This window comes from Amblyomma maculatum, chromosome 9, assembly GCF_055883805.1.
Source record: "Amblyomma maculatum isolate TAMU_Amacu chromosome 9, ASM5588380v1, whole genome shotgun sequence".
Classification (NCBI taxonomy): Eukaryota; Metazoa; Arthropoda; class Arachnida; order Ixodida; family Ixodidae; genus Amblyomma; species Amblyomma maculatum.
In genome coordinates this window covers 23,856,798-23,882,892 of record NC_139352.1, presented here as the reverse complement: position 1 = coordinate 23,882,892, position 26,095 = coordinate 23,856,798, and the positions used below count along the sequence as shown (strand labels likewise).

The 26,095-nt window shown below is 46.6% G+C and overlaps 1 protein-coding gene across 1 annotated transcript in view; it reads left to right on the top strand.

Annotated features, from left to right (window-relative positions):
* Window positions 1–536: 536 nt before the first annotated feature.
* LOC146178596 (uncharacterized) overlaps window positions 537–26,095 on the top strand; it is a 148,685-nt gene continuing 123,126 nt past the window's right edge. The window contains exon 1 of the mRNA XM_084580005.1: window positions 537–573. Coding sequence (XP_084436131.1) covers window positions 537–573 — 37 coding nt within the window. The remainder of the gene's footprint in view (window positions 574–26,095) is intronic.

Genomic DNA, 26,095 nt, shown 5'->3' with positions numbered 1-26,095 from the left:
GCAGCAGCCGCAGCAGAAGCTGGAGCCGTGACTGCAGCCGCAGCAGCCGCAGCAGGAACTGCAACCGCAGCGGCCGCAGTAGCAGCGAAAGGAACTGCAACCGCAGCCACACCCGCAGCAGCAGCAGCCGCAACCGCAGTCGCAGCCGCAGCCTCCACCGAAGCCGCAGCCGCATCACGAACTGCAGCCGGAGCGGCAGCAGTAGCAGCAGGAGGAACTGCAACCGCAGCAGCCGCAACCGCCGTCGCAGCCGCAGCCTCCACCGCACCAGCTGCAGCCGCAGCAGCAGCAGCAGCAACCGCAGCAGCACCAGGACCAGCACCAGCACCAGCACCAGCAACCGCACCAGCAACCGCAGCCGCACCAGCGCCCGCAACCGCAGCCGCACCAGCACCAGCACCAGCACCAGCAACCGCAGCCACACCAGTAACTGCAACCGCAGCCGCAGCCGCAGCAGCAACTGCAACTGCAGCAGCAGCATGTCACATGCTATATGTCACAAAAACTCACGAATGCTCGGCGCTCCGACAGCGAGTATGGACATTGAGTTCGGGTTCTATCAGCACTATGACAGTAAGCTTTGCTGTACTATTTCATTTCTCCTATAGCACACCGTTCACTCGCAGAACTCTTTCTTTTCAAGGTGCTGGCTATTGCACGAGCCGCGAACTCCGCGAAATTCGGTATAGGATTGCGATACAGATGTGATCCACCACTGTGCACAAGGATAGGAGATCGAATCCTGACGCGGCGGCCGCTTTTCGATGGAAGCAGGAAGCAAAGCGCCCGTGGCTCTGTGTGATGTCAGTGCACGTTAAGGAACTGTAAACGATCGAAATTTTTGGAGCTTTCCACTGCTTGGTCTATTATACTTTAAGCCTCTTTTGGACGTCAAACCACACAAACCAAAAAACATATCGCGAATAAACAGGCTTTGTGCGTCACGTCAGCATTAGTGATACATTTGGAAATGTAGACGACGTATCATTCTGAATGAGAAGTTATGGAGTGGCTGGTTGGTTCTAATGTTATTTTTTGTAGAACATTCACATTAAAACGCCCATTACTGGAAAACGTGTCAGGCGTAGGCGTAGACATGCGAAAGTACGTATCTACCTTAGGGCGCCTCACTAGCGAACTTTCGTAGAAAAGTGCCAAACAGCACGCCCGTCATTGAAATATAGGCACGTTGTTCACCTTTCTTATATACGCCGTCTGGACAATGAAGCATGGAAAGAAGTGACAAGGTAATCATGCATCACCAGGCACGAAATTTACATCGGCTGCATTCGATATCAAGCGCGGCGATATATACAGAGGCTGCACTCGATATCGCGAGATATGCTTCACGATCGTACTATCACGTAAAAATCAGCAAGTAGGCACGGCGCATGCTCCCGTATGACCGCTTCATCCCCCACGGAACACCTATTTTGAATGTGACCTCGAAGCCGTGCCACACGGTAGCTAAGTGGGTAACGTGCTGAGCTCGCACACGCGAAGACGCTGGTTCGAATCCCAGCGCCTGCAGCGCTTATGCCTTCGATCGCTGTGTTGCGGGGACTGAGATTCTTGCCAGTGTCGTTCCGGATCCTTCTAGAGTCCGGCTGTACACTTAGCCGCCGTGTGTGGTGGACAAGGCGAGGTGGTGTGCCTTTTAGGCACAGCATCTCCTCTCGCTGTCCCCCGGGCATCCGAAGGGTGGATGCCTGTTGCTGCTGGTGGTAGTTTTGTGCGCATACGGTACAACGGTAATGATTACAGAAGACGCAGTGTGGCGATTGTGCAAAATGCGGAACAGAGTTGAGAAGCGGCATCGTGCATGGTGTGCCTTTGTGTCACACCAGGACAGCTTCCACATGTAAATGTCCGCCTGCTTCTGAAATAAATCGGCTTTGTCTCCAACTTCCCTCTCTGTGTTCGCGTGTTCTGTGTACCTGCTGTATCGTGTTCATTCCATTTAGGAAACGCTGAATGCAAAAATCCTGCATACTACAGTACTATAGAGTACATGAGAGAAGGAACGATGCTGCGAAGAAAGATGCTGCCGAACGAAGTTGAAGATATGAAATGGGGGGCAGGGGAGGTGTGGTATGTCTGTAAGGGATGCTCTCGTTTATCACAAAACTGTTCTCTGCCTGCACTGACCGTAACTGCTCCGAAGCCGCTCTCGAGCTATAGCCGATAGCGAAAATGTTCGGTGACGCTACTCCCCTGGAAATCACAGAGCTAAAACAGGGCTGAAATAAAACATCGTGCTGGGCTAGTTAGTTAGTCACATTCAGTAAGATGACAACGCAGAACACAGCCACAGATGAATTAAAGTCCGCTGATAGTAGGGTTGTTAAGTGTCCCGCGCTCATATATGGTGGAATTTTTTCACAGTCTTTGTACCGAGTATAAAACAGGGCGTAGACAACATGCTTAAAAAAGTTCACATGTAAGAGCGCATAAACTCAACGACGGCACGAAAGTACAGTGCTCAGCTCCTTTAGTTTCACCCTGCTCTCGCTAAGCTCTAATCCTTACAAACTATTCTAGCTTATCGCGTTAATACTGTGGGATTCGGGCTTGCCGCGGCTGCCCTTTGAGCGGCCGCCGCCTGTGCCATGTTGTTTTCCTCGCTCCCGTTCTCCCGCCTTAGGCGGCGAACGAGAGATGTTCGGACAACTTTTCACTGTCGTTCGGCCACAGCTTCGCCCTGGCGTCCCAGTGGCTGTTCTCATTGGCGCCTTTTGGCGGGACCACGGCACCGCTTCGACGGCCGCGCTTGCGCGACCGTCCGAGCGGAGCTCAGAGGGAGACCCCTCCGAAACATCGCAAGGTGCGTGCGCTACTGTTCTTGCCTGCCGACCTTTGTCCGCGCAGACCAGTGTGTACTCGAGTTCGTCTGCTCCGGGTCGTACCTGAGAGAGCAGCTCGAGCCCGTCGATCGTGATCTAACGATCCGGGACAGGCGTACCTTGCGGTGGTTGCCCACTCTCGCTCAAAGGAACCCTTTGCTCACTGCGAGAGAGAGAGAGATCACAGCATGTCCTTGCGTGCTTGCGGCACGCATTCATTGTCACTGCGTGCGCGCAGCGGAGCGTCGCGCGCTCCTGGGACGCGGTGACTGAGTGTTTGTGTACCGCTGGCGGACGACGTATAATAAACGTCTCCTGTGTGAACCAGAAGGCTTGTGTCTTTGCAGCGAAGCGCTCGCCTCCCTGCGGAGGTTGAGTGCGCACTGCTGTGTGACAGTGCGCGCGTGGTGACGGCTGATCGGGGCTTCGGCTCGCGCGAAGTTCGAGCCCGCGGTGGTTGGTGGCCGATGCCCACGTAAAAAACCATAATACACACTACAAGTTAATAGTTAATATAGGAGCTGTATTACACCGGCGGAGCAGTACAATTACATATACCCGCGTTTCGATTCAGGGAACACTGGTGGTACGCTTCCCCGACATAGCAACTAAATGCGCTCCCTTTAAAGCGTTGCGTCACGAACGCTGGCCCTTCGTAATGGCAAAAAATTCTGGCCAAATAGGCGCCCCAGCTACTAAACAGAAATCGAAGGAAGGGGGGTGGGGGGTTCTTTATGAAACATAGCTACGGCGGGCGCACCGCCTACAGCTTTTCGAGCATGTGTCATTCACTTGACGCTATGGCATTTTCGCGGATACGCTCGTAACAGCGATGAACTTAGCGTGTGGGGGTCCCGGAGAGACGGCGATGAGCTTTGCTGCCCGGTGCCTCTGCGGCAGCTGCGATTGTGCGTGGGTGATTCTGGTTATCGTATGCCCGGCTCGACTGGAGCGCTTGCCTGAGGTACGGGTTTTTAGATACTGTCTTTAGAGGCAGTCCAGCCATTGCGTCAACCTTGTCCAGCACGCACTGCACTCCATGCACGGAGCGCAAGCCCTGGGGCAAGAAGGTGAGACCAGCGACAGCCATCACAAACAAAATTTGAACAGTACTCTAGATATGCAAGCATCAGCCAACTGACCGCCTACTGTGCACCCACTGAAGAGCAAGACTCTACAAAAAAGAAAAGTAAAATAACGAAAACAGCAACCCTCGCCCCACCGGGCTTACTCCCAACAGTACGATCCGCTTGAAAACAAACTTGCCCTTGCCAGCAAGAGCATATTTCGAAACGCTGCTCGCAGGATTCCCTCTCTCGTTTTTTTTTTTCGGCCCCTCTGGGGGATGCCTCTCGCGCACAAAGCTTGAATATCTGTAGATCGACCCGGCAGGAACAAGGCGCTTGCAAGCCAAGAAAGACAGCGCGCTCGGAAGGAAAGGGCTTTGTACTCCGACCCCAGTAGCTCCCCCTACTTTTGTCAGAAACTAGGGACCCCCGGACGATGCTTGAAAAGAGGGAAAATTACTTCTAGCCCCACGCAGCTTTGGGGTTAACTTCATAGTAACCTTATATTGTAAATTTAAGACTACATACTATTGGAGTCGTGAGAAGTGCAGCCTACATTTTAAACAAGTGACATGCTTTGTTTCAGCGGAACAGAGTAAAGACGTAATGCCGTAGCGGAATGCTGAATTAAGTTTACATGCTTATATTGTCGTTGGAACCATAAAAATTAAATTGAACAATCGAATGCAAGCAAGGGTACATGCATCTGTTTGACAACTATGTAAAAGAACCAAAGAATAATCCTACTCGTGCTCTGTGCAGCTTTTTGCGAGAGCAGTGGTGGTGGTGTCTATGGGGAAATTATCCTTACTCTGGTCAGTACGCAATTCCGCGACCTAAGTAGCCGAAGTTCCCGAGAAACTTCGAGTGCGTTTTTTGACACTGCTGGCGGCTCATTTCACGAACGCTCAGCGTGCACAAAGCGAGAGACGTCGTGTGTTCGTTCATATCAGATAAATTAAGTTCCGGACACGAAATTCGTAATAGCATTACGTCGATAAAACAGCTGGTTCGCTCATCCGCAGCAAAGACAGGCGAAATCAATTATACAATTTTAGCGGCAACCTGCAGCTCCCCTGAATGATATTTGAGATTAGTCCGTTAGACGCCCTCATTGCCTTCACCCATAGATGCTTCTCCAAACATCTGGTATCCCTGCTTTCAGCATCATTGACTGCGTAAATCTTCTTAGAAACTTTGTTTTGGCTTCTGATCACGGGTGAAAATCGGAGTTTACTAAGGTGGCACTTTGGGCTAGTTGATATTACACAACGAAAATATACGGCCCTGAGTGGAGAGACATGACACATTGTGTGTCACTAAGCCCTTCTTTCCCGGGGGGCATCAATTGTCAACCTCCTGAAGACTCCTTTTACAAATCTTACAGCTACAGTTCAATCCTTTTATAAAGTACGTGCACTAGGGAGCAGTTTTTATCTCCAATATCAGAGGTCCCTTATAAGCAGCGTATACAGTCCCATTTTCTAACTAGACCTTATTACGACCTAGGCTTTCTGCGAGTAAAATGCGCAAAAAGGTAATGTATATTCTTTACCATAAGCGTATTATCGCTTTCATTTTTTGATGGACCACCACAAACTGAACACACTTCCCAACTTACTTATATTATTTGCGAACTGCGTTTGCAGCGATTGCAAAGGGCCATCGTGATGTGACGTGGCGCCGCAACTAGCGACTCCCAACTGCGGAAAAAGTTATGTGTCTGGGAACACTACACAAGCTCAAGTAAGAAAAAAAAGCGCCTTGATATCGTGAATGTAGCAAGCTTACTACTAAGGTGCTAGAAGCAGCCAAAACTATAAAACACCACCAGCCGAAATATCACTCGGAATGTTTTGCATTTTTGTCAAAGAGTAGCATCAGCTGTAAGTAACAAACTTGTAAATGTCGCTACTGAGATAAAAAATAAAAAGCTAATAGGGCATTTCTGAGTCGTGTTCAAACCATGGGTGAATAGCAATCAGAGCAGTTTATTTGTCTTGGCTAGAGCAGAACCACTTCTGTTCAGTTGTTTGTTTTGGCCTAGTCTTGGCTTGGCTATATCTTGCTTTCTAGTCACAATGGTTTGTTTACGTCAGCAGCCCTGCTGATCACTTTTTCGCATTTAATGGATAGATTGTAGTTTATACTGAAATGCTACGTAATATACAATTCCCGCTGTATTCTTTCTTCTAACTAGCGGACACAACATCTACGGTACGTCCTAATAGGAAGCTCCAATAAAAAAAATGTGGTTTAGCTATAGTTAACTCTAGTTGAATTGCGAAAGCAACGACGGAAACATCTTTTGCCAGCTGCATTATTCGCCTATCATGCCTGTCAGTGAAAGGTGCTAAATTATTGAGACACTGAAGCTCATCCTTTAAGGGTATGGCAGGAGAGCGTAAGCTACCAACCCACACATAAAGTCACTCTTCAACTAAGCCGTATGGACGTGCCTGCGTGTCGTAGGGGTAACGAGAATGCAAACGGTTCTAGCAGGATTCTGCAGACTGGCAGACTGGTTTGGGTACCACCTTCACTGAGGACCTAAATGCCAGGAACAGCTTATTTATCATTCGGTAACCATGGCAATAACTGAGAGGTTATGCCAAATTACGAAATGTAGAGGGTACGAAGGGAGCCAGAATAGTATGAACATCATTTGAACACGAAAGGTTAGCTCGTATATGTATTAAAACAAAATACAACAACCGAGGGTACGTATAAGGAAGGCTACGACTAGCCTTAGACAACCACTGATCAGTTGGCCTTGAAATCAGGCGGGTAAGAAAGTAGTCTGCCTGTTTCTTATCTGCACAGTTGTGGAGCGCTGGAGGCCTGTTTTGTGTGTGTGTGTGTGATTTTCGGCAATGAAAATGAGAAATGAGCATATAGGATAGTAAGCAAACGCTAGGAGTAGACGCTGGCGTGAGGATTATTTTCATAAAGTTATGTCCACAAAAGCAGACAGCAGCCATAGCCTGCTATCCATTTGGGGAAGGGAGTTCAGGGCAGCTTTCAAGCGATGCCAGACACGCACAGTGGCCATCACTGAGTGGCGCGTGTACTCAGCACGGGGCCCCCTGTTATCGACGCCAATAGAAGGTAGCCCTAATGACTGGAAAAAGATTTGATGAGAACGGAACAAAAACAGGCGGCCACCTACACAAGTAAACCGATAGCTTGTTCTACGTACGTGGCTTTCTATTTGACAGCACCAAGCTGCGTATAATCCCTCCCGAAATTTAATATATATTTACTTAATTACTCCCACGCACGTGCGTCTACTTACGTCAGTCACTGCGGGTGAGGGACAGAAATATTTCTCGCAGTCGGGTGATTGAATCGCCACGAGTTCGCCATTAACGAGTCGTTTCTAGCAACGTTGGAGGCGCAGCGAGCCAATTTATGTACAAAACTGACATAAATAAATGAAAATAACAAAAGTATAGCTCATATCGCTGATTGTTTCAAGCAAATAAGTGCCCGTAGACGACATTCAATGTCGTCTATTTCAGGCTGTACAAGATAGAGTGCGATATAGGCACGCGCAGACAGAAGAGTGGTTTGTGGGGTTTAACGTCCCAAAGCGACTCAGGTTATGAGAGACGCCGTAGTGGAGGACTCCGGAAATTTCGACCACCTGGGGTTCTTTAACATGCACTGACATCGCACAGCACACGGGCGCCTTGCTTTTCGCCTCCATCGAAAAGCGGCCGCCGAGGCCGGGATTCGATCCCGCGTCTTTGGGAACAGTAGTCGAGGCTGACAGAAGAATGTTTTCCCAGAAATGGAAGGCTTATCCCTTTTATTTCCCTAGAATGTGTTGGTAGAAGAAAACATGTCAGCGTGAAAGATGTTTACGGCCCATGCTTTGTTGCTTCTGAATGGTATTCGGACTATAGGACTCAAAGCGGCCTTGCTTACCTAAGCTGCACCCGCCCACTCATAATTCTGGATAAACTGCCTTGATTACAGAAATAAATTATTATTAGGATGTCAAATACGCTCCGCATAGGCGTTGGCTAGTCAGGTAGCCTGCTAGCATTAACAATTCGGCAAATGTTACCCTAAACTAGTCGTAAAAAGAACCCAGAATCGAGCGTGAAAACAGACGCGCTTCTTAGTCCCAGTCGAAACGGAAGCAAAGCAGTGACTATCGCAACTTTCTCTCTATCGAAATCTATTACCATGAGAGGTCCCACCTGCGGTCTTGTACCATGGGACCTCTCGCTGTATATTCTTGTACTTTGTTTTTTTATTCGAAAATAAACTTTCAACTTCAACTTCTCGCTTTTCTACTTCTTCGCTCCTCATTCTGCTCTGTAATCGCTTTAATAGTCCCCCTACGCTCGTCAGTTACTTTAGACAGTGATAATAACAAAGAATCGAGTGCTCAATTTGCATATGGACAGGGAATGTACAGCTAGAAGAAATATGAAAGGGAAAACGGGAGCACGTGGCCTCTGCCATTTCCAAAGCGCTGCCACTAACGCAAGACGAGAATGCGTAGCGCCAAGGGTATGCTCGGGAAGAGCAGCCGACCAAACTTACTTTGGATGCCTCTGTACCAGTGATTCTTATCACCTGTCGCTGACAGCACATTTGAAAGCGTGGAGGCCACGCACTCTCGTGTTGTCTTTCATATTACTTCTAGCTATACACACACAGGGATCACTACTATTATTCCCGTGATCATTACTTGGGTAACATACACTGCAACGAAAATGATCTGATATTATCAGGGATTAACACTGTCCTGCGTCCGGCACAATAATTCAATCTCTACAAATTTTGTATCCTTATCTCTAGAGATAATTTTATTCCTTAACCCAGGTTTGGAAGCACATTATAAAAAGGAGCAGTCGAAAATAAAGAGCACACAACAATTCTTATGAATGCTATACCTTGTTCTTAATTAGGAAATTGTAGTTAGGGCTTCCAGAAAAAGGAGAAAATCAGAAACAGGTGTTATTTCACGCTGGAATATCTCACATTCTTTCAAAATAAATTGTACAAATTGCTACAAAATAAACCTTTATGTGGTTTGGAAAGCTAAAATTATTGTGGTCGGAAAAATGCGATACACGCGTCATACGTTTAGGCTGCCCGTCATGAAGGCGTCCTTGTTCTTACAAAGCAATAGTTATGTTACGTAAGAACTAAAAAGAATTTTGTTTCTAAAAGCACGCCCACTACACAATTCTTAACGGTAGGTTTAGGATGCTATACTTCGATGCGTGTTACTTTCTTTAGAATATCATACGTATAAAAGGATACTAAAATCGACCGAATAATATTTTAAACACTGGATACGAGAACTTCGTGTAAGATTCAAAAAGTTTCCTTGCAAATTATCTGCAACAGTCCAAACGACGCCCCCTTATAACTCCTACTCTAGCCTGTATCGTCTAGTTCGATTTCGATACGTGCGTGTCAGATTACTAGAACTATACTGGACGCTCATGTGTACTAATCTAGTCAAAAAACTCTGAAATTCATCATAGCGTTGTGCCAACGAAAGACCACTCTCTGCCATTGCATAATGTTTAGAATCTGCGCACTGTATTTTCTTCTTATTCCTCGTTTTCCGACCTCGACCGAGAGAGGTGCAACAGCTCGATTGAGGAGCATTCCCCTGCGTCGCTTTATTTCGGGAAAAAACTGCTCGTCGCTTTACTCTCCCCGCACGATACACTACCGATGCTGCCGACCACTCCCCATTTCCTTCCTCCACATGCACGTGTTCTTCAACATTTCCTCATTTCATTTCCCTTGTTCTTTTCTCTGGTCTCTGGCCTTTTCCTCACTATCCCTCGCCTGGCGGAGGATTTCTGATCGATTCACAAACTCGACGTAGTCGACGTGACAGCGATGAAAAAATGGCTCGCAGGAGCCACCGAGCGGATGTTGGCGGCTACGTGTACTTTGTGACGCATGTGCTCTTTTCTTGCTAAGGGAAGTCTTACTTTTTTTTTATCGGGCTGCTTTCCCAAATGACAGAATTCTCCCTCGCTCCCGTTTCTCCCGGCCGGGACGACGGGAGTGGAATCCCGATGTAGTTCATCGTATCTGTAGAAGCATTCGTGTGCACACACCAACATATCCGCCGCTTTACGAGAGGAACTTCGCTTGAATTAGAGGAGATAGAGTCAACCTTCATCCGATACGCTCGAGTTTATCATTCGGCCGCATTATATATTATCTCCCGCGTGATCTCAAGACCATGTTTTGGTTTTTTTCTATGTCGAGAAGGCGTACACTCGTGAAATTTCTCCTGCTGTATAGTTCGTCCGCACCGCTTGGGCGGGTTGTCTGTTGTTGCGATGGCCAGCCTTAAAAATTACGTGAATTTCTAAAGAACTCACGCCTAAGTTATTCAGTTTCGAAGAGTTATATAAGAGTGAAAAGATGAATACTAAGGAGGCTCCATAAATACAGCTCCCTGCTCGTATCGTTACCTATATGAAGTGTGAAAGGTAATAGACCTGAACAACTAAGTGTAATATATTGGTAACGAAAGTAGGTGAACATGCGCAGTGACATGTCGGTTACACCAAGCACACTACACGCCATATAATGTATGTATGATGCGGAACTATAAAACGTGGTATGGATGGATGGAATATAGGAGCATCTCCTTTTCAGTTCATTGTTCTCCCTGGCTCACTTCTCCAAGCTAGGGAGAATCAAGCTCATTTTTCTCCCTATATCTTAATTATTGTTTTAGATTAGTTGACTATACCATCATTCTATTTCTGACATTTTTGTTTCTACATTACTAACATTATGTCACTTTTCTGCTTTTAAGCCACCAATCTTCCAGTCGTTTTATGCTAGCCTCCACCACCGGTTTATTCCTTATAAGTTAAAGGCGCCAAAACAACACGCAAACACACACAAGAAAAGAAGAACGGGACAGAGCGCCTTTAACGGGAGGTGCTCTGTCCCGTTCTTTTCTTGTGTGTGTGTGCGTGTTGTTTTGGCGCCTTTAACTTATAATGAATAGACACCAACTAGCCCAACAAGAAGTTCTCTTAAGCTACATTTCTAATACAGTGGGCCCTTCTATTTGTGTGGGCGCTCTGTCCCGTTCCTCTTTTCTCGTATCTGTGTGCGTTTTGTTTTGGCGCCTTTAACTTATAATGAATAGACACCAACTAGCCCAACAAGAACTTCTCTTAACCGGTTTATTCACCCGGCCACTGGTATCTCTAAACACCAGAGCTCCAGAAAGAGTGACTGCGCCTAGCTGCATCAACTTCCGGATGAATACGATTACATTCTAGTGTAATATTGTAACGTAACGTTACACAGAAGGCACTCTGGTACCAAAGAACACCAACAACTAGTCAGGTCAGCACGAAAGCTTTCGTCGTCTTCTCTGAATCGCCCGTTCAAAATCTTCGTCGTCGTCTATGAATGGCATGTGTCAATATGGTCAATTGTTTCACTGGAGTTACCACATACAGCACATGCGTCATCTTAATTATTAATTCAAACAGCACGAACACGAAGACAAAAGACAAGATAAAAAAACCACGTGTTCGCGCTGTTTAAATTAATAATGAATGTGTACCAACTCGCCCTACAAAGTATCTTGGTAATGCGTCATCTTCATTGTTAAATTTCTTTTTGTAGCTGTGTGTTCTAAGGAACCCTGATATAGCTTCAAAACGTAAGGCACTGCCTCTTGAGTTATCAAAGAAAGCTAGCTTTCTGATCTGCCTTGTACACTTTCGGTATAATTCCACACACTTTTCTTTTCCATCGAATTTATCCAATTTTTATCTTCTGTGTTTTTCACCTGTTGCTTAACGCTCTTTATTTCTTCGTCCTTGTGAACAGCACACTTACTGGTTAGTTTCCTAGTTTTTTTTCTCCATTGTGAGTCAACGCTTCTTAAGTATAGGTATTAAAATACCTTATCTGCCCATCTATTACTGTCCAATTTCCTAAGGCGTTCCTCATAATATTTTACTCTGAGCTTCCCGTACTTCGAAAGATGCCCAGCCCGTATTTCCCTGTACCGCCTCAGTTGTGGTTTTGCCGTGGGCACCTAGTGCTAATCGCCCGACGGTTTTCTGATTTATTTCTAATGTCGAGTGCACCTCTGATTTTAGGCACAAAACCGCATTTCCGAAAGCAACCCTGGGCATCATCATTCCTTTCCAAATACCCCTCAAAACCTCATACCTGGTGTATCCCCACAATGTCCTATGCTTCATTATACCGGCATTTCTTCGCCCTTTGGCCTGAAGTTATTGATCATGCTTTCCAATGTCAGCCAATCCTTCGTTTACCCATACCCCGAGATATTTATATTCTGCTACACTGGGTATTTCTTGGACTAGTATTTTGAGATCCTGATGAGTAGAGCCGTTAATTTTAATCAGACCAGACTAAACTGCGCTAAAACTGAAGCCTAGAGCGTCCCCTTTGTCTCCGCAATACTTCTCTAGAGTTTGCAATTCTTCCAGATTCTAAGCTGCCACTCGACATTGTCTCCTCCACATCTGCCAGCAGCCAACTCACACATCAAACCCCGAAGCCATCGCCGCTAGGCCATCGGAAGGCTCACTTGATATATTTCGCTTCTTCCTTTCATCCCTCTTTCCTGAATCGAGGGGAGGTAACTGCGCGTCACCACCGTGAAGTACTTGCTGCAGGATAGTGGCTGCCTATAATTCTCAATTCGACAGTTCTCTCTCCGTCACCTGCCCACTGGTTTCAGATTCACATACTATATATCATCCAATTGGCGCCAGCAACGCTCCCGTGCGGTCGTAACACACGAATATGAATGAGCTTCCGCACTTTATTTACTACTATATTTCCAACCCAGTGCACTTCCATAGAGCGTAAATCCCCACCAGTTCAATTACCTCAACCTCGGTCCACTGGAAAGTGCCGCATCTAGCTGCGGCACAAGAAAAAAAAAAAAAAAAAAAAAACAGCGCAGAGATATGCACGTTACACAGAAGAGCGCGAAACAAAAAAGAAAAAAGAGAGGGTATAAAGTAGCAATAGCATGGCGAAGTCTAATTTATACGGAAAGTGAGTCAGCAGTTTATAATGCACAGAACTCCGACGTACCGACGCGATGCTTTCAAAAGATTCCAGGGGAAGATCTTTTCGTTTGCTTGTTGGGTGATCCGCCAAGCTTGCAGGAGACGACTAGCTCTCCGCCTTTCGGATTGATCGGTCTACGAAACGAGGGGAGTTTTCGGGGTGGGTTTACGAAGGGGTGCATGCGTAATAAGCTTTTGGGGAGTATTAAATGGTGGTGGGGGAATAGTTCCTGGAAAACGATGTTTGAAATAGGGAATAGGGTGAAAGTGTGAAGTCTGGGAAGTTTGACTCCAAAGATATTATGGGGGCAGAGAAATGAGCGAGGTGTTGCGCATGGCCGTTTTCAGTAAACTTAGGGTAGGAGAGACTTTACGGTAGCAATTGATGATATCTTCCAAAGAGGTGTTCAAAATGTCTGGGGATGTAAACGTGATAACAGTTTCTGGGAGGAGTGAAGCAGTTCACGAAATAAGTGCTGCTTCACACCTTTCAAGAAAGCTTTTGGATGCAAGAGGACAGAAGGTTAATTGAAGAGGACTGTAGGCCAGTGAGAACAAAACAGTAGTTCAAGCAATGACAGGCGACTGGAATTTGGGGAGAAGAGACAACAATCTTAAGAAAAATGGCTTGACGAGAGTGCAGCCTGATTATTTCTAAGCATGAAGACAGGCAGGTTTTCGCAGTGATTGTCTTCATTCCGTCTGCAATTCGTTAAGGAGAGAGTATCTCTCAATGCATGCAAATCACACATATAAAGCCTTTAAAACTGCTTATTCAGAAAGGATGCGCGTTCACAGATCAATACGTTAAAATATTGAGCATAACGAGAACTATTTAGCCCGGAGAAGTGCTCTTTTTTTATCTCACGTACACTGCCGTGTCGCTGATGCTCTCGTATGCCTTCTCTAGGATAAGAAAGAAGGGTTTCGAGAAGCTTAAGTTCGGCAAAATTCATACACCTCTCTATAAGCGTTATATCTGTCAACTGTGTTTTGCAAAGTTTACAATTCTTGCTATGAATCGGTAGATATATTTATGCAGTTCTTTTCCACAGACAGGCGTAATTTTGAAACATTTTTTACAAGTTAACAGTTATGAGACTATAAGACTGCGATTTCGACGCGCTGAAGCTTTCCACGGTCTTGCGGCGGCGCGGCCGTCTTTCCAAAAAACCTCACCGGACACGGCTGGTGAAGCCACGCTCCCGTTACGTTTCTTCCGGCGCATTTCTGACGTTGCTACACATTCATTGTGGGTAATCGGGCCTCCGAGGTTGCAGCCCTCCTCTCTCCCAGAGCTCGTCGTCCTTTCCGATGATTTGGTGCACGTGCTTCCTAAGGGCAGTTTGTCGAGGATAGAGGTTAGTAGTTTGCGGGTAGAATACCTCTCATTACGGCTTTGGTAGTTCCCTGAGTTCACAATAACTGCTCCCGATCGATGGAAACTAATTTCACGAAATTGATTTTATTCTAAAGGTTTGAAAGAGCGGTCATGTCGCCATCCACTTTCGCAAGAATTTTCGCAGAGATTTTCAGTTTATGAGCTTGCATTAGAAACGACGTTATAACAGCGTACCACCTCCCTGAACCCCTTCCCCTTTTCTTCTTAGTAGAGGACTTAGTACCTATAAGTAATATATTACCATTCCCTCTGCAGGCCATTGGGCGAATCCTCGGCATTCATCAAGTCGAGCAACATCCTTTGTCTGTAACATTGTACATTTCGTGTGAAATGTGACCCGTGACCTTCCTGTGACCTTCTGTGCTGTTTTCACAATCTCGGTCATCGTATTTCTCATTGTCCGCTACCACCGTAATGTAACGAAGCAGCACTTCGTCGTGCAGAGCGCGCTGCGAAAATGCCGATGTGCAACTCAGCCTGTGAGAATAAATTACACGGCGAACACGAAAGAAACCAGATTGTGCGCTCTTCTCATCACTGTTGGCTAAGAAGCGCTATTGGTTGCGTTCCGCCCTCCGGTCGAAAATCATTTCTTCCCGGTGACTGTGAGACTTCGCCCCCAGAACGCAAAACAGAAAATAGTTTTTAAAAAGAGTGATCAGAAGCGCAGATAGGCACACCGCAATAAACCAATTCTGGCGTGTTTCTCTCCTACAGTTCCTTTGCAAATGTTTTTCCCTCTCCTTCCATACCATCTAGCCTCCATCATGCCTCCGTAAGCTGAATTCTCCTTCCTTCCTTCTCCGCGTTTGGCGAGAGGCATGTTGCCTGTAGGAAGGCTTTAAGAACGGCGCAGATCACAGAACCGCGTGCGCTACAGCGAAACGGGCGAGAGGGAAGCCCGAAGCATGCTGCTTACACATTTAGTGGCCTCCGCTCGTCCTTCGCCTGTCAGTCGGAGAGAACGACCAGTTCATGCCATCATGGGTATTGGCGTCACCGTCCAGGATCGGCGGCCAGAGTAGATGACAAAGAACCTGGCTTAGAAAGGGAGCATCAGAGAGCTTTGATGTGTATTTCTGCGGGTTTTCGTACTATGCATCGCTGTAGTATTTTGTAGAGACTATCTCCGATACCTGATCTAAGCTTTGGGCTTGGTTGTTTAAAATGCCATACCCTGGTCAGTGGTTGTCTAAGCACACTGCCTCGTATTAAAAGGCATCGAAATTCTCTCATATGATAGGGTGAGGATCAAGTTATTCGGGGACTGAAATCGGTGGTCATTTTATGAGATATTTGGTGAGGGGCCATAGGTAAACGTCGTGAAAGTAGGAACCCCTTCCTAAATTACAAGAATGTGATATGAGCCCTAACATAGAGGCTTTTTACAGTCGTAAAAGTCACTAGCTACGTCAGGCATCTGAATCTCTTGCACTGTAGAGTTTGTGTGCTACGAACGTTTGACTTCAGAAATGATTGGAGACCGAAACAAGAAATATGCGAACAGCTATGACAATCTAATACTCCAATTTTTGGCGTGAATTCTCCGAACAATAATATGTAGATGTATCAAACCTCATGAGACGTATATTGCCTGTCATTTGTATCTACCTATTCTTTAACACTCCGAGCCAGTTTTCGCTGCTCGTCTTCATTATGAAAGCTGCTTCTATGGCAATATTTTCCTCTTCCAAACACAGTCCGCACTTATCTCCTTTAAGTCCAACTTCGTATTCATTCGTTTTTAATATTCTCCTGCAGATCTGGTCTGTTCTTTAATTTTTGACATAAGCAACCAGCGTCCCTTGCCATATCAATTTCGAGCTCAACTTTTATTTCCTTGAACCATTATCATCAATGCGGGTGAATTTCCCTTTTAGTGCTTTCTCATGCCCTTCTTAAGCTCACCCTACAAGCTCGCCCTTTGGGTGACGTCTTCTTCCATTGTGCCCAGGCCCAATTCAGCCACTTCTCATTTAGACTGCAGGGACGTCATCCAATCTCGCCTCATTGCTATAGCCTCCACTACTACCATCGCCGCCTCCCTATTTTCAGCCTGGCACTAAACCATTCCGTTTCACCCCCGACTCCCGAGACACAATACTACCCATTCCTGAACCTCCCGGCTTTGACAACCACTCCCTCTATCCCGCTTGCTTGTCTCGCTCCCAAATCCGCGTCGTTCCCAATCTTTCATGGTCTGCCGCACCGCTGATGGATAAAAGCGCCCACACGCGCTTGACCTTCTGCGGGCACCCGCTATTTATTGCATGTATATTTCTCGCAATAAAGTTCATGTATGTATGTATGTATGTATGTATGTATGTATGTATGTATGTATGTATGTATGTATGTATGTATGTATGTATGTATGTATGTATGTATGTATGTATGTATGTATGTATGTATGTATGTATGTATGTATGTATGTATGTATGTATGTATGTATGTATGTATGTATGTATGTATGTATGTATGTATGTATGTATGTATGTATGTATGTATGCATGCATGCATGCATGCATGCATGCATGCATGCATGCATGCATGTATGTATGTATGTATGTATGTATGTATGTATGTATGTATGTATGTATGTATGTATGTATGTATGTATGTATGTATGTATGTATGTATGTATGTATGTATGTATGTATGTACGTACGTACGTACGTATGTATGTATGTATGTATGTATGTATGTATGTATGTATGTATGTATGTATGTATGTATGTATGTATGTATGTATGTATGTATGTATGTATGTATGTATGTACGTATGTATGTATGAAGTTGCCTCAATGACCTCACGAGCGCGTCGTGAATTAGGGTGAAATATGCACTGCCTTGCGGCTGGATCGGCCGTTGCGGCTGGCGCGAGATGACGAGCCAACTAGGTGAGATCAATTTGCGTCATGTAAGGAAAAAACTAGGCCCTGAATAATTTCTCAGTGTTCGTTTTATCTGTCTGTTAACAGTTCAGTTCTCTTCTTGCTGGCCGCAGTTACGAGTACAAAAGAGTACACTAGAAGTTCTTTAGTGTATTGTATTTTGACTTTTTCGTACTTTTTCCGTTCGTTTTAGCCGGGTTAAGGCATAGAAAATTGAAACAAACAAAGAAGTGCGACTTCTTGTTGGTATATTATATACATCCGAAAGTCGAATTCAATGCCCGAAATTAACGTAATCAAATATATTTATATATAGTCTTTCCATCTTTGCTGTCGATTTTTAGGATTACGCCCGAGAATACTAAGGCCTTAACTCTTAGCAAGAGCATTTTTTTGTTAGCACAAATGTTAAGTATTCTCTGTAGCTTTGCCGGAAGTGTAACACACCACAACGCCACCACAGCTGACAGAGAGTTGTGTTGGCTTCACACCGGCATGCATTTTGCAACCTTCGATAACACAAGGTCGCCTATCTCCTTTTTTTTTTTTATTAATATTTCGCTCTGGATACATGTTGATGTTCGGATGTCGGGCCGTGGAACCCAATGCTACTGCCGTATCGTTTGTGCTAATGAGTAATATAATCTCATCGCATTGAAAGAAGTGGGATTCTGATCATTTCATTCTTAACAATACTGATCATTTTAAAACACGACACATCCACCTCACGTTGCATGGTTTTTTGTCAATACGTCCGGGCCCACATGTCAGTTTGACTGCTCATGTAGTACCACACCTAATTTCAATGCAAAGCTCGCATAATTAGCTGGCATTGTGAATCAGCGAAATTTATTTCAGCCTACTAATTTTTAGTCACAGCGAAGTGTATGCTCAGACAGGCTGCAAACCGAAGTAACACCCCCTTCTTTGGTGACGTGCTCAGCAATTGCATCCATTTTAATGAGTTTTTGTCTGGGCATGTCTTGTTATGACCGGAATCAAGGCTTTTTAAGCAGGTTTTTGATTGAGTTGTAGAAAATTTATTTACGACTATTCCGTTTTAAGTTGCGCTATTTAGGAAAACGCAGCCGAGCGGTGTCACTGTACATTCCACTTAAAAATGGGCTCTCAGATCGGACCTAATCTACAACCGCATATTTTTGTAAGAGATGTCCACTCGCAAATTTCTAGGCATTCACCAGGATCCGGCCAGAAAGGTAAAATAGTCTACGGTCAGAAATATGTGATGCGATCTGTTGTAAGAGCGAGCTATCGTAACCTGTAACAGCTCAAGCCATCGGAGTAGTTACTTTGTGGGCTCTATATAATTTGTACGACCTACTAGGTATTACTACGCAGCCTGTCAGAGCATTAACAGAGCACAGAAGGAATGTCTAAAATGGAACACTTGTACACAATCAGGTGACCTTGTTATTGCGCATCTAACGACTGGTTAGAGGAACTCGCTCCGTTTTCCTGGTTTGATAGCAGTGGTGCGAATTTCGAAAGAGTCTGATGAAGGGTAGAAGGGGGGAGGCCTCAGTTCGCAGGTCGAGTCAACGTTTCGACAAGTGGACATGTATTTGACTGGGCCCACTCTACCCTTGTTCAGTCTCGTTCATACCCTCTAGCCATCTTCTTCCTCTCGTTCTACCTGGTGCAAATTGTGCATTATTTGCGCATTACCCGCGCTTAGCTGACACTGAAGGTGGGCATAATCTCGTGCTCAACTCCTTCTGCGAGTATTGTCCGAGTGCAAATGTTTAATGCAAAATAGAATGAAAAGTATGTCTTAAAAAACTGGCGGCTATCAGTTGATTATTCTCCAAGGACCCTTTTACAAAGCCTTTCATGCGAATGACGGTTTTTCCATGTTTTCCATATATTTGGTAATTATATTAAAAAAAATCCTCACACCGTTTTGTCTAATAAATCAGATCATAATATCTAGGCCAAAATGGAGTCAGTATGCATTAATATTTACGAACAATTTATATGCTCCAACAGAAGATATATTTACTCTTGCGCTCCATGGTATTTAGTGAGAACACGAGAAGCTTGCCTAATCATGATGTACATCCGTAGACGTATTTCTGCGCAACATGTCTTTTTTATTTTCCTTTTGTTATGACCACAACGTCATCGTTGTGAGATAAGCCGCACCCTTAATTCAAGGAGCCATATCAGTGTTATTTCTTGCGCGTCCTTTTCATCAATTTCTGAAGTGCCCATGTTCCTGAAAATTTATAAGGACGCCTCTATGACAACCCCAGTAATAAAGTGAAGACTTTGACATTTGGGGTCATGGAATTCGTATGACTGAAATGCTCCAAAAATCAGTCATTTCAACGGCATATTTGAACCTATTGATCATAAATTACTCCCGCTGCTAGCGGCGGGGCAAACAGCAGAGCGCATACAGAGTGAAAGTCGCAATGAGGCTGCACTGCGGCTGACTTTTCGATTTCACCGACGCGCTGCGCTTTTTCCCCCCATCTCGCCGCAAATGCTCCCTCGGGAATTGCCCCCAGTGCTCCCTTATCCGTTTCTCTTTTTTTTTCGCACTTTATTCCCCTCTAGACTTCCATACCAGCAATCGGGGTTAGGTGAAGAACGAAAAAAAAAATAGCCCCATGTAGGTAAGCAACATCAGATAGCACCAAATAGAAGCGTGATATAGAAAAGCCCAGGGCCTTTATTTTTGCCTTTTTTGCTTATTCTGACGTCCCCTTCCTCCCGCTTCTAAATCGGGCTTTCCGGGAAGGGCGCTTTGCATAACTGGTCCAGCCTCGCTGAACAGAAAAAAACCCTCTGGCGCTGACCCCGAAAGAGCCACGAACGCTCTGTTTGCGGTCGCAATGCGGGGACTTTGCTGATACACCCGTGTTGCTGTTATATTCCTCTCTTGCTTTTTTTTTTTTTTTTTGTCTGCTTATATCGACCCCTACCCACACTCCCTTTTTTGCTCCCCAGAAGTCGGCTTTTAGTGTCGTGATTTCTCGCTAGCTTTTATCATCCAAGTATCTCGCAGTTTCGACGGCGTTTATTATATTAATATATATTCACATTCCTGCTATGATGCTGGCTGCTTGAACTAGACTGTTACTTAAATGCTTACTTTCATATCTCGCTGTGAAAACGTGACTAAATTATTTCGCACCCTGCCGGTGAGACTCAAGAGTTAAAAGCGCCCTCTAGTGCAGCAGTAAAGCAAATGTTGAACCCAAGGGCACGCGATCAAATCCTGGCTGCGGCGGGCGCTTTTCGATGTAGGCGAAAAGGAAGGCGCCTACTATGTGGAACTATCTCGCACCGCTCCGTGTAAAATAACAAAGTTGGCCATAACGTTTGCGGAAAAATATTATTCATCGTAAATATTGTCGGCGCGCAAACTGCAGTAAGCAGAGCAGCAAAAACTCACAGTTATCAAATAACAAACCCCAAATACTCTCTCTCCATCTAAAATAATATTTTCTCAATATATACTTAATACTTCAGCGCTTCACCATTTTCTATCTAATTACCGGGTTTTCCTTCCCGGTCCTTAAGTATAGAATCGCACTCGCCTTTCATCAGAGCGGAACGAATATCCTATCGCATGAGGGCGATGGCCAGCAAGCCGGTGAAAATCGAAACGGCTAAGATTAATGGTTCGCATTTAAATTCCCGTGAAACTTCTGTGTCGCGGAGTTTCTCGAGAGAGGAACCGTTTTTAATTAAACGCCTTGCGAATGATAGCATGAGTTCTATTCTTAGCTCGCCTAGAGCGCTCTGCGTACGAGTTTCAGCACTTTGTACAGTTCCGAAATTGTCTGCCTTAAAGAAGCTGTTTTTGATCGGCCGATCGCGGGATGAATCGTCTACTCGAATTTTCAACGAGGTCATGCAATTAGCACATAGAACAGAGTTTACCTTTTCTCTAAAGCGAATGGTGGTTGGTTTAACTAATGTTCAAGCTTTCCTGTCCGACCGCAGATGTAGTTTTGATAGAGAAGTATATGGACATCCTGTTAACGTTGTGACGTAAAAAAAAATGATAAATATCAAATAAAACTAATGATAGGCAACCCTGTAAACATAAAATTGGCTTTGCTTTGTTTGCTCACTGCACATAAGCTATCGATGTTTCGCTGTTGTGAAGTCAAATCTGCAGAACGGATGTGTCTAATGACGAATTCGAGTGCGAGAGCAGGCGCAGTCGATAGCACTTCGAAAGTGCTATCGAAAGTGCTAGAAAGTGGGAGAGCCGGCTCTCTAGCGGCAATCTGGGTCCAGCACGCCCAGCGTAAGAATATTACCCGCATTATTCATCAGCTTCCCCTAAACGATGACGCCCTCCTTCAGACCTTAAAAGATTAGTACATCACTACAACCCCCTCTATCCCCCTCCCTTCCTACACCGGTTCTCCCAACCCTACCCTTGATGAGGAAATCTCTTCAGCTGAAGTCAGGGCGGCGATGCACCGCCTCAGGACGACATCAGCTCCGGGGACGGACCGAGTCACAAATAAGATGCTTCGTAACTTGGATGACCCGTCTGTCGATGCGGTCACGGACCTCTTCAACCAATGCTGGCGCACGGGAACCCTTCCGGCCCAGTGGACACACGCCCGTATCACATTTATCCCTAAACCCGGCAAACCACTCGACATCAAGAATCTCCGACCCATATCTCTAACTTCCTGTCTTGGCAAACTCTTTGAACATGTTGTGCTCGCACGCCTCTAGAACCACATAGATGACCACAACCTCTACCCTGACACAATGGTCGGCTTCCGGCCACATCTCTGCACGCAGGATGTTATGCTGCAACTGTCAGAAGATGTCCTTCACCTTCGCCACGTAAAGCGCACCCGAGCAATTCTCGCCCTAGATCTCACAAAAGCCTTTGATAATGTCCGTCACGCAGCCATTTTAGACGCTCTCTCATCGCTTCAAGTCGGCTCGCGTGTCCACCAGTACATATCCGCCTTTCTTAGTCATCGCACAGCAGAAATCACCATCGGCTCGCTCTCATCTGCATCTTTCAAACTCGGTAGTATTGGCACCCCACAGGGTTTTGTCCTCTCTCCACTGCTTTTTAATATTACCCTTATCCTCATGGCACACGCCCTCAACCAAATCCCTGCCCTGTCCCACTCCTTATACGCCGATGATATCACACTGTGGACCACCACAGGTAGCATTGGCGCCATGGAAGATACATTACAGGCCGGAGCAGACATTGTAGTATCTTTTGCCGCAAATGTCGGCTTGGCTTGTTCCCCTACCAAATCGGAGCTTCTCATACTCCGACCTCCTAGGTGTCGTACAGACAAAGGCCCTCCTCCCCCCATCTTCTTGACAATTGACAACACCCGGATACCAGAAGTGGACAACATCAGGATTCTTGGTATTCTGATACAAAACAATGGCAAGAATACCGCAACCATCACTAAGCTGACGGTGATGATTCATCAAACAATCCGCCTCATTCGCCGCATAGCCAATCGCCATCGCGGCATGCGGAGCATGACCTCAGACGCCTGGTACAGGCATTTGTCCTGAACCGTGTTGTGTACTCGCTCCCCTACCTTTTCCTCACGTGGGTGGAGGAAGACAAGGTTAACGCCCTTATCCGACAGGCGTACAAGGCCGCCCTTAACTTACCCCGCTACACTTCCAATGAACGCCTTCTTCACATGGGCATCCATAACTCCCTAACTGAGCTCACGGAAGCCCACCGCTCAGCCCAGTTGGAGCGATTATCATCTACCCTCACCGGCCGAAGCATCCTTGCTCGCATCCATCTCTCACCTCCCGGTCACTGCTCTACACAACATACACTTCCCCCTGCGATACACCGCGTTCTTAAGGTGCATCCCCTGCCAAAGAATATGCACCCAGAGCACCATGTCACTCGCCGCAAGGCACGCGCAGAAGCTCTTCGCAAGCACTATGGCTTCCAGCCAGAGACCGTTTACGTAGACGCTGCCTCATACCCCTCCCGCCCAGCGTTCGCCCTCAGCGCTGTTTCCAACTCTTTGCAACTGGTCGCGGCCGGTACAACTTTTGCCTCCACTTCCCTGGAGGCGGAGGAGGCGGCGGTTGCCCTCGCCATAGCTACCATCCGAGCCACAACCATCTTTAGCGATTCTAAATCCGCCGTACGGAACTTCGCCCGCGGTCGGATCTCTACCCCAGCCTTCCGGTTCCTCGCCTCCCTCTCCCCACCCGAACACCCTATTCAACTAATATGGGTGCCCGCTCACACGGGTCGCCCAGGCAACGAAGCAGCTCACTCTTTTGCTCGAGGATACGTCAGCCGAGCAGGGACTGCCGCTGCCTAGGGAGATGCTCGCGAGCGCATGGTATCCTATCACGAAATCTCTCTCCATTATCGTGATCAACGAACCATCTACCCTCCTCCTCATAAACCTATGACTAAGCTACAACAGGTGACGTGGCGCCAGCTTCAGTCCCGTACATTCCCATCCCCTGCTTTCTTATCTTAGATCCATCCAGGACTGTTCTCGCCGCAGTGCACCCTGTGTGGGGCACCTAAAGCTGATTTTGAGCATATTATGATCAAATGCTCGGAATTCCACCCTCCAGCTACTTGGCAACTCTCCGACCTCGAGCGATGGGAGGCTGCGGTGTCCAGCTCTTACCCGGCCGTTCAAAAGCGGCTGACGGACTGTGCTTTGGGTGTCGCTGGGAAGCACCAGCTTCCGGCCACAACACGCAGCCAAGAGCCGACCCGTCATTAGTATGTAATCCCTTAAGGCTCCCGAATATAAAGTGTTTCACCACCACCACCCAGCGAGCAGCGAAGCTCAGCGGAGCCCTAGAATAGGGTCACCGACCCTGTGAGAAGACGGAAGATGGACCTCTTCTGCTACTAGCACAAGACATTCCTAGAGAAATTAACGTATTTCCTATCCTATCCTAAGACAAGCGGGCGCCCTCCAGTGGGAGAGCAGGAATAGAATCACTGGCTTCCAATGATAGAGGAGGAGGGCCTCTCTTCCGCTGAGAGCATCCGAGTGCGCTCCCGGCTGCTCCCTCGTCTAAAGCGAGAGTAGAGGAAGTCACATGGCATAAGGCATCATATCCGCACCATCTTTTCTTTTTTTTTTTTCTCTTGAGTCAGCGACGCTCAAAATGGCGGCTGCAAAGCGTTCGGCGCTCGGCGAGTGGAAAGCATTGCTCAGGCGCTGTATGCATGTTTGGGAGTCGCTGTTGGCGTAGAATAGGCCAAAGGAGGCAGATCGCCGCGCTGTGAGAAAAAAAAGCATACAAAACAAGCGGTCCTACTCGGAGCGTTGGCCTCTCCTCGGGTTGCAACTGCCGCCGCTGCGGGCAGGCTGAGAATGCTGGGGAGAGAAGTGCGGTCAAGTGGTCGTGACGTGCTGCTCTCGACACGCATAGAGCGTTCCCGTGGGAGGGCAGTTACTGTACTGCTCTGTACTGCTCGGCGCCTCTGTTCTCGTCCCCCCAACTGAATGCGCCATAATTTTCTTGGCTTGCTGTTATCCGCGTTCACGGTAGCAAATATTTTACCGTATAGCATTTCAGTTGCTGATGTATTCAAAAAAATTACAATGCACCCATCTCGAGCCGATATAATGTGAATGACGGAAATATTTTTTTTAAAGGCGAAACATTTCGACGTGAAAGAGCACATTTTGATTTACCACTAAGAAAGTACAACTCGACATATAGCGAGCCAGAACACCGGCGTCAGTTAGTTGCTATTGTAATACCCTTGTGAGCACTAAGTATTTACTAGCATCTAGGCCCTCAAGGCATTCGGATGTTCCTTTCTTTAAAAGAAGCGTCGAGGCTCACAAGACGGCGGAAGACAAACTTGATATAAAAATCAGCGCAATCTCTTCAGCCTTTCTCTGAACTCTCCACCTAGCCTCTCACAGCTTTACCCAGGGTATTTCCGGTTTCCGAAGCAAAAGAGGAGGTATGGAAGGAGGTGAAAAAATCAAACTATCATTTCTTGCCCTCAGTGCTTGGTACCAGTCGCCACTCGCTTCCGCGCGGCAACCACCAACTCTGTGCCTCAACATCGTATAGCGTTTCTGTGTAACCAGTTTTAATTGTACATTTTTATTTTAAGAAAACGCGACTGCGAGTCACATCTACCCTGCCTTCGGAAGAAATTTTGTTTTTCGCATGATACGGACGCGATCATCGCGACACATAAATGCCAAGGGGGAGAGCGGGACGCTCGTAGATATGGAGGAGAAGGCGAAGAGGAGCGCGAGGTTATGGAAGGAAAAACTATTCACAGCGAAAGGGAAGGGGTAGGCCGCATGAAAGTTCATGCAAGCCGGTGGGTTGAGTCATTAATCTCCCGGAAGCCCGAAACTGTTGAGTGGCTTAATTGGCCACGGCTTCCTATAGAAACGCAGAAAGGCCGGCCACCATTAGCGTGCGGCCACCACCGACAAAATTTGGCAGCGTCGCCGTTGCAGCGCGTGCCTGGGTGTGTACGAGTACACACGCAAGCCCAGTTGCGCCCTGCTTTCACTCAGTTTTATCCCTACCGTTTCTCTTTCGTCGTCTCTAAGCACCCTCCACGCGCCTATTTCCGGATAGGCTGCACTCTTCATACGCTCCCTTTGAACCCCCCCCAACATTCGCGCTCCCTTCCACTTACGCTTCATCCTAGCTGCCAACTACTACGTATGCGTCACATTTTAATACGCACAAGCAATCGACGCTAGGAACTGCTTTCGTCAGCGAAACCAGCCAGTTCGCCCATTAGCCCTTGTCCATGTTTAGCCCTCCCTTCGTTCTTTCAACATTTGCCGTCACTCGCATA